At 49.7% G+C, this 9,167-nt stretch overlaps 1 protein-coding gene across 4 annotated transcripts in view; it reads left to right on the forward strand.

Moving 5' to 3' along the window:
• Nucleotides 1–9,167, forward strand: part of LOC125716911 (small conductance calcium-activated potassium channel protein 2-like) — a 34,514-nt gene extending 25,347 nt beyond the window's left edge. For all 4 annotated transcript variants that reach the window (XM_048989745.1, XM_048989743.1, XM_048989744.1 and 1 more), the window contains 5 exons: nt 3,958–4,099; nt 4,307–4,417; nt 5,173–5,300; nt 6,801–6,870; nt 7,186–9,167. In XM_048989745.1, coding sequence (XP_048845702.1) covers nt 3,958–4,099; nt 4,307–4,417; nt 5,173–5,300; nt 6,801–6,870; nt 7,186–7,470 — 736 coding nt within the window. In that variant the 3' untranslated portion in view covers nt 7,471–9,167. The remainder of the gene's footprint in view (nt 1–3,957; nt 4,100–4,306; nt 4,418–5,172; nt 5,301–6,800; nt 6,871–7,185) is intronic.

Consider the following 9,167-nt stretch of genomic DNA (forward strand, 5'->3'; position numbering starts at 1 on the left):
CTCCTGGGCTGAGATCCAGTTGGGGTGCCGATGTGATTTGTGAGCGTCGTTATGAAAGGTCAGGGATGGGGAGGGAGGAGGCCGGTATTTCTCCTCGTCGCTGACGGATTTTCAACGTGCTGACATGCGCGTCGTGATTTACGTCACGGAACATGCCGGAGTTCAGGCTAATCGCTAATCATTTCTTCTGGGTCTTGTGTGTTTTAATATGTGAAATAAAATTTTCAATTAAGAATGTGTTAACTGTACCAGAAACATTGAGGAGGCGGGGCTAAAATTACAGTGTCCGTGCCAGAACATAGGCATGAACGGATTGGCTTGTTCTCCTATTCTTTTATGGTCACTGACAGGGTGTTAAGTTTTATTGGTGGTTTACAGTCCTGAACAGGTTATTGGGTGCTGGCAGGGGGTGGGGCTGTTTGGGAGCATGGTTTGTGTCACATGACCCTTCCCACATCACTCCAGATGGCCACAGAATTACTTGCATGAGGCTAAATACAAACTGTATGATGTGTCCGAAATGGCATACTTGCACAGTACATATTGAATTTCATCAGATCATTAATGTAGTGCATACTGTAAGTATGCATGCTGACCCGGACGTACAGTAGCTTGACCCCTGTGAAAGTTAAAAACTGTTAAAAACTAACAAAAAAAAAATACAAATTTGCATCAACTTGTATGACTGGGTATTGTTTCATACTTAGATATGTACAGAAATGGCACTTCTTCCAGTCATTTTGAAAAGCATTTCTGAGCAAGTGGCATTCCTCGTCTCTGGTTAAGGCTCCAGTGGCCTTCTGGGATAAAGCAGCATCTATCGGTTGCACACTTTGGAATTTAACAGAATGTAATATGTCACCCGGGTACCATTCGCCTACTGTCTCATCCATACTGAGGACTGGGACATACTGCCCATTTGCATACTACATTTCGCCTACTACATAGCAAACAAGTATGCAATTTCAGACACATAGCCTATAAAACACTCAGGATTCAGTATCAGGCTCTGAGTCCTACAATGACCCTGTTCCCCACATGGCTCAGGCTGGTGCTTCTTACTGGATGGCTGGCAGTGGTACCAACTCCGCTCCATGAAATGCCTTCTCACAGTATATCGATAACTTAAACCTCTATGGGTCTTACCTTCAGACCTGTTAAGCACTCCCTCTGTGTAGCACTACTACAGTATGAAGCCAAGGGGGCATTTTCCCAACGCCAGTCTGCTGTCTCCCCCCACCCCACAGCAGTAATTGCTGCAGCCAGCACTTTGAGATGTTTGCTTGCTGGAGAAACTCTCCCCGACTTCCTTCTACCTTAGGGGACACGGTCCGGAACCCAGAAGCAGTGAGCAAAGATCATGAATTCATGGAACCTGCAGCCTCTGTTTGTTTTTTCTTGTTGTTTTTTTGTCGGCTTGTTAAGCTTGCAGACCTCCGGCACGTCACGTCCACTGCGGTTGACGCAAACCTGACGACCTTCGGAGGAAACACCAAGTGCCTTTTTCGCCACGATGACAAGCAGAAGCATCCAGCTTCCCCCAGTCTGCCAGCATGGCGACGCGAGTCAAAATAACACACTGGTCTCCAAGACGCCTTGTCAAGCCCGGCTTAAAAAAGCAGCATGGAAGCTGCCCCCAGTCCCCAGCCCCGCATTAATGCCCACGGGGCAGTTGTTGTGAATAGACATCCAACTCTGAGTTCCTGCTGACAAGAATGACAGCTGTCAGTGGTGATATGTTACCCTTAGTGACAAATCCTCCACCTAGCAGACGCTCTCCGCTGACCAGCCACCCTTAAGGGCTCTGGAGGACGGGAGGTGGCGAGTGCAGGTTGAGAAGCACAGTCTGTACGGAAATCCTCTCCCCAGTCAGTCTCAGCGCACTGCGTCACATGTCGACATGCGAGAGGGGCGCGTGTGAGTCCAATGGGGCACTGCGATCCCCGCTGCCATGTGCATGTCAGAGCAGGGGCTGCCTTGGGGAAGCGGCAGCAGAGGGGCTGCCTACCAGGTGCGGGGGGATAGTGTGCTGGTCCCTCTGGGGGGGGGAGGGTACCCCAGGTAATAAAGTAAGGAGGAAAAGGGAGGCAGGACATCACGGATGGCCCAGGCCATGGCTTGCCTTGCTGTCAGCCGGATGGTCTAAAAGGGACTTGGCTATCAGGCGCGGGACATCTGTTCCCCTGCCGTATGGACTCATGGACTAAAATGACCCCCCCCCACCCGCACCCCAGATACGTCAGCCCCTGCCACCCAAAGCGGGGCACTCTCGAAGTGAAGGGGTGTGCATTCAAGTTTGGGTCTTCGGCTGCCCCAGGGTTACCATGGTATTCTTGACCAAGGCATCCAGGTCACCCCCCCCCCCCCAATGCTGCTCTGCGACTCATAGGCAGATCGGCTTCCTCACCTAGGAAATATCCGAGAGTGTTTAAGCCCCTGATTCCTCAGTGGGCAACCCAGACCCCAGGGCTGCTCCATTGCCCTGTTCTGTACGTGAGCTGCTGGTTATTTGTGGTCACCGGCATCCCGGGGGCTGTTTCAGATGAGGAGCTGCACAGATCGGGATCCTTTGACTGTGCCGGCGCAGGGTGGCGCTCCGTTCACCGCGAGCTAATAATTAGCCAGCAGCGATGATCTGGCCTCGTCGCCTGGCTCAGGCCTTAATGACCACATGGGCAGCTAATGAATGCAGAAGGTCAGACCCTGAGATGGAGTCTCTCTCTCGGTCCCTCTGGCCCTCGCCCAGCCCGGGAGGATGTCCCGCTGTATGGGGGCCGTCGCTCAAGGGGAGGTGCTGAAGGATCAGGAACATTGTCATGGGGAGGGGGAGGCAAGGAATACGTCTCTCGAGGTCGATCGTGTGTTCCCTCACGGCATCCCAGGGTGCTTTGCTGTCAGCAGGCTGTCTGTCCGCCAGCCATGACTGTATCTCTGCTGCGTGTTAATGGATTAAAACCCATGAAATTGCATCTTTCAGTCGGCAGGCTGGCCTCGCATTTCCTTACATGTGTGGAAAAGCCCTCGTTAGCGCCCCCCTTAGCTAACATGTCTTTTTGCCCTGGACACACCCCCCACCTGCCCCCCCCCCATTTTGTCCGTCGGCTTCTTCTACTGTATTTTAAGTTTATCACCATGACCCTCTGCGGAATGACTTATCTGTAGAAGGATGGATGGATCCGTATTTGCTTTTATCTGCTTCCTAAGGAATATTGATTTGATGAGTTTTTCTGCGGTTTTAAACTTTCAAACCTTCGGTGGCCTTCAGTGGAATCCCAGTTGCGAGCAAATTGACATTTAAACGGTTAAGAGCATTTAGAACCACCGTCTTCTCTCTACTCTGCCCAGCATTGTTTTCCTGGTGCTTAGAATGGCAGTGGCTGCATGACAGAACCACATTTCACGGCACAGTGCTTATTTAACTGGATGCCTTCGATCTGCTTCCCTGACTCCTGGCACGTCTGCTTGCAAATCCTTCATTACATCTTACATCCAAAAGAGAATGATGACATGTTTGTCTTTGGATGATGAGGAACCGGGTCGTGATGCTCTCTCCCAACCACTAGTAACTACCCAAGTCTTCGTTGAGTGATGGGACACCACCCCCTGCTGGACTGCAGGGGGATTGCAAGGAACCGTTGTAAACGTCAGTGGTTGTTCATGCCAGGGTTCTTGTAGAGGTAAGAGTCAGCGAAGCTGCAAACTGCCAGGCCTCCTGTCCCTCAGCGTCCTTCTGCAAGATTCCTGCATTGTTCTTCCAGCTTCCTGGGCCGTTCTGTGTGGCATGTTACTGCTCATTCTCTGTTGGATGTTTGTGACACTCAGGCCATGCAGTAGAGTCACCGTCACCCCGCCTCGCGATGCCTGTCACCACTCCTGCACGGACAGACCGCGCACGTTGCCCGCTGTCGCTGCACCCTCTGACTGGACTCTTCCCTGTCTCTCATATTGTCCCCTTAGGTACCACGACAAACAGGACGTCACCAGCAACTTCCTAGGGGCCATGTGGCTCATCTCCATTACCTTCCTGTCCATCGGATACGGGGACATGGTGCCACACACCTACTGTGGCAAAGGGGTGTGTTTGCTCACAGGGATCATGGTACGTATCTCACCTCGGAACCTTAGGACATTTGTACAAGCTTGCCGTATAGCTGATTCATTCATCCCAAGACCCCCCCTGTGTGCTGTATTATTATGAATTGTTATTTTATAAATTTGTTATGGATATATGTCAGCTTCGGGATCCACTATGACACACATTGCCAGGCAGGGCCCAGAACTCTGATCCCACCCTCTCCCTCCACAGGGTGCCGGGTGCACAGCCCTCGTGGTTGCCGTGGTAGCCAGGAAACTGGAGCTGACCAAGGCCGAGAAGCACGTCCACAACTTCATGATGGACACACAGCTCACCAAGCGTGTGAGTCAGACACCCCCCTAAGGAAGTAGCGTTGTCAAAGGGTGCAGACTCCCAGCCTCCTTAGAATAAAGGAGGAGGCCTGACCTACTCGGGGGTAGACTGGTCAAGGGCTAGACTAGGCAGTGATACAGACTCCTTTGTATGTTCTTTGGTTTATCATGTATGTTCTTCAGAGCATGGGCATAGACATAGGTATGGGGGATAGGAACATGTGTGTTTAAGGGTCGGGGGGTTCAGGGCTGATTTGGTCCCTCCTGCGGTCATCCTTAGGTCCAAGTATTTTAACCCCGATCTTCCTTCCTTCGCAAAAAAAGTCAAGCCCCAGGTAAACTTGACTTAATGTCTGATCTTTTCAATAGCTTGAAACTCCCCTGGTCCCTACTCAAACCTATGCCCATGCTTCAAAGACTCTGGTTCACATACGTGCTCCTCAGAAACTTGGCTTACATATGTGTTCCTCAGAGACTCTGGTTCACAAATGTGTTCCTTAGAGACTCTGGTTCACATACATGTTCCTCAGAGACTCTGGTTCACAAATGTGTTCCTTAGAGACTCTGGTTCACATACATGTTCCTCAGAGACTCTGGTTCACAAATGTGTTCCTTAGAGACTCTGGTTCACATACATGTTCCTCAGAGACTCTGGTTCACAAATGTGTTCCTTAGAGACTCTGGTTCACATACGTGTTCCTCAGAGACTCTGGTTCACATACGTGTTCCTCAGAGATGACACACATGTTCCTTGCTGCCGCCCAGGTGAAGAACACTGCCGCCAATGTACTCAGGGAAACATGGCTCATCTACAAACACACCAAGCTGGTAAAGAAAGTGGACCCTGCCCGCGTACGAAAGCATCAGCGCAAGTTCCTGCTGGCGATCCACCAGTAAGTGGGGTGCAGCGCAGCACTGGGGCGGGGGGATGGGGGGGGTGGTGGCAGCCAAACAATAACCCACTTTATTTTTAGTAACAGGATTTGTACTGGAGCCAGCAGCTCTGACATTTAGGGTGATTTATGCTTTTATTGTTATTACCTATATTGACACAGGTACATGAATAAAATGCAACCCTCTTTACCGTGTTCAGTAGCCGCACCAGAGCAAAGCCCAGCAATGATAAATGAACATTCCTGAAGGTTTGCGTGTTTCACGTCCTGTTTAGTTTAGGCAAAACTGACATCATATAGTTCAAAAATAGTCAGGACGCAGCTCTGACTGGCCATTTCCTTACAGTTTCCTCACACTCACACGTACATGCCTGTTGTCTTCACGTTAAAACAGATAAGTAACATGTTGAATGCCATTTCACACACTCGAGGTCGCTCTCGAAACACCAGTCTGTTTCCAGTGTTCTGTTTGTGTTCAAATGCCTGCCCCCCCTCCCCTCCTGTGCACCCAGTTCGAAATGTTCGAAACCTGCCTGTTCTGTGTAAGTTGTGGGTCTTTAAACTTGTACTGTGTTCTGTCCTTGTTTTGCTCAATCGTTGCAGAGCTCAGAAGTAAGTCTCTGTCTACTCTCTCTCCACTTCTTTGTCTGCTGTGTCAGTGTCATCCAGACATGCATACGTGACTTTCCACCATGGCCCTGTCCCATACCCAGTCTGGCGTTCCAGACAGCTTTTGTGACATTAGGGTCACCTGTAGAATCACATCAATCAAACTCGATTTCCCAGAATTCCCTTCCATCTCAGGTCCACCTAGTTCCAACCTAGTTTCAGTATGTTTCACTGCAAGAAGGACACTGTTAATCTGGTGGCTGGGTAACCATTTTTGAGAACTGCACAAAAAGTTTACACAGAAACGGAGTACAGAGCCTTAGAGAGTCAGACACAGGTACACAGTCAGACATGGCCCAGAACAAAGGATTAACTGTGCTGAATTCTCTGTGTCTTTATATGTCTACACATATCTGTGTCTTTGTGGTGCGACTGTGTGTTTCTTGGGTATGTTATTGAAGGAGCTACCCAGGATTTGGAAATTAAATTCCTGATTATAAACTTGCTGCCTTAATCACTGTGCCCCCTGCTGGTTGTTTCTTAATAGTTTGTCAGCCAAAGGTCCATGCAGTTTCAACATGGCTGCCTAATTGAATACACACTTCTAGGTTGTCTAATTAACCCTGACTTCCCCGCATACATCACACCTGCCCTCTCTCCATCTTTCCATTCGGACCCTGTGTCTCACCTTCAAATCATCCGCATCGTCTCTGCTCGCCCCGGCCATTCCTCACGCTGCCTGCTCTCACTCGTCCTACAGTCCCTCCGGTCCACCTCTGACCCCCCCAGCTGGGGAGTGTTCTTGTGTGTTCTGTGACTGCCTGGGTTTTATGTGCTTGTGAGTGGCTGTGGTTCCTGATGGTGCCGTGCCCCCCCTCCCCGTCCACCCAGACTACGCAGTGTCAAGATGGAGCAGAGGAAACTGAATGACCAGGCCAACATGCTGGTGGACCTGGCCAAGGTGAGCTCAGAGCCCAGTAGGATCTGCCAGCAGACAGACCCTGCAGTTAAATAGCATTCCGTTTTTGTAGGATAGACTCGCCCAGTTCATGTCTCTAAGCTTCAGTCTTGCTGAAACCTGATATTCTGGCAAATCCTCAGCCCTAGTCGCTTAATATTAAATTATAAGAAGATTACAGGGCTGTTAAGCAGCTGCATTTGTGTTTGATGCCTCTTCAGGCAGCACTCAGGCAGCATACGGGGGCAGGGAGGACCTGTTAAATTACACGTGGAATATTCCGGAAGCCATGTGTATGAACCCCCCACTCCCCCACAGACGCAGAGTGTGATGTACGAGCTGGTGTCGGAGCTGCAGGAGCGAGGCGAGGAGATGGAGCAGCGCTTGGCCGTGCTGGAGGACAAGCTGGACGCGGTGGTGGCCAGCGTGCGGGCGCTGCCCGGCCTGCTCTCCAGGGCCCTGGCACAGCAGCAGAGCGAAGCCCTCGAGAGCCTCGCCCAGCGGCTCCGCCCAGCCTCCCTGGGCTCCGAGCGCTCATGGCCTCCCGCCCGCCGGCGCCGGTCGCCCTCCACGGTGCCGCACACCTCCTCCGACAGCGGCTAGCCCGTCGTCCTCAGACCGCTGAAACCGCCACAGGCAAACGAGCGGACAGCAAACACAGCGTTTACGTTTAGCCATTGTATGGCTGTTCCTGTTAGCTTTTTTATAAAGCCCATGTTACTGATTGGAGGATGGGAGGTAGGCCTCAGGGGAGCCGCCGCTTGGCATTCTGGGACAGGGAGCAGAAAATGGACAGGACTTCCTAGCCTTTGGGGTGGGAGCTGGAGCTTTGACCTAGAGGAAGAGGGGAAGGGTTAGTGTGGGGGGGGGGAGTGAAGTGAGAGGCTGTTTAGGGAATAAGCAGGGAGCTGATAGTTTCACTGGCCATAGAAGGGCGGAGCTTAAAGACACTTATGCCAAGGATTTAAAATAGGCAGGAGGAGGTGAATTTAATAAGGGGCTGTCACACTCTCTCGCTGGCTGTTTACCACTCACAGTGCTGTCTGAGGGAAGACATTACATTCCTTTTTCCGACACATTCCTCTAGAAAATTTCAGAACGGGAAATCTCGAAATCAGCTGTGTGACACCAAATATTTTGTAACTCTCCCTTACATGCAATACTTAGCTGTTCTTAGAAAACTTTTACAAATGTCTCTGATTAACAGTGTAAGGTAACTAAGACTGCGGATCTGACCTGCCAACGATACACGACATAAAATCAGTGCTTCCAGAGGCCTTGACGGACAGGGGGTCGGGTGGGAAAAGTCAGGCCACACCCACTGTAGGTATGACGTGTTGATTCCACCCCTTATGTCAGTCTTTTCTCATTTTTAATCAGGTATTAGAAGGAATATTTGTAACATGGAGTATTTTAACACTAACCTTAACATAAACTGTATGATTTAAGAACTTAAACTGCACTGATGACAGTTTTGGTGGGTTTTACATAAGATACACCTCATCGATCCAAGGATAAATTCTTAAAGAATTTTAGGGCTCGTGTGGGATCTGAACCCAGCACCTCTTTGCACCCAAAGCGTGAAACGTAACCCTAGACCCATAAACCATGGTCATACCCTTGAATGCTGATCTTAAAGGAAAAAAACTGGAAAGTGAAGGTTTTGGTTTGTCTTAAGTGGCACTAAAGTGCCAGACAGATAAACATTGTAGTGAGCTGCAGCTACACAGTCCTTATAAAGTGACACCTTCACGACCTGTCCAGCCTCCTCCAGTGTGTCTCCATATCAACCCTAATTAGGAACTTTTTGTTCATCTTTCTTTGCATTCATATGCTCTAGGGTGACACTCAGCCCTCTCTGAATTTGGGTGGCTCACCATTCGGTTACCACCCCTTTCACACACTGGCATGCATCATTCCCTGCCGTCTGATTGGTGAACTCACTTGTGCAGGGTCATACCATGATATGCACAGGGAGGCCCATCATGAGGATTTGCTCCCCAACACTTAGGACTGTAGGACCTGGTCTTAAATCCTGCCAAAAAGTCATATTCATGTATGGAAACAGTTATAGTATAGTACTGATTATCACTGAATTTACACGCCATTATGCTACAGCCAACTACAATTAAGCATCTATTCATGTCATTTCTGAGTAGTGAGATGAGATTATTTTTTAACATGTGGGTAAGAAATTTAAGAAGAAATGTATAATCACACTTTTGTATTTGATACCAAGTTATGCATATCAGTTAGCACTGGAGGTATAAAGTATAATAAAGGAAATGCGATGAGTCATA

The sequence above is a fragment of the Brienomyrus brachyistius genome, chromosome 21, assembly GCF_023856365.1.
Source record: "Brienomyrus brachyistius isolate T26 chromosome 21, BBRACH_0.4, whole genome shotgun sequence".
Lineage (NCBI taxonomy): Eukaryota > Metazoa > Chordata > Actinopteri > Osteoglossiformes > Mormyridae > Brienomyrus > Brienomyrus brachyistius.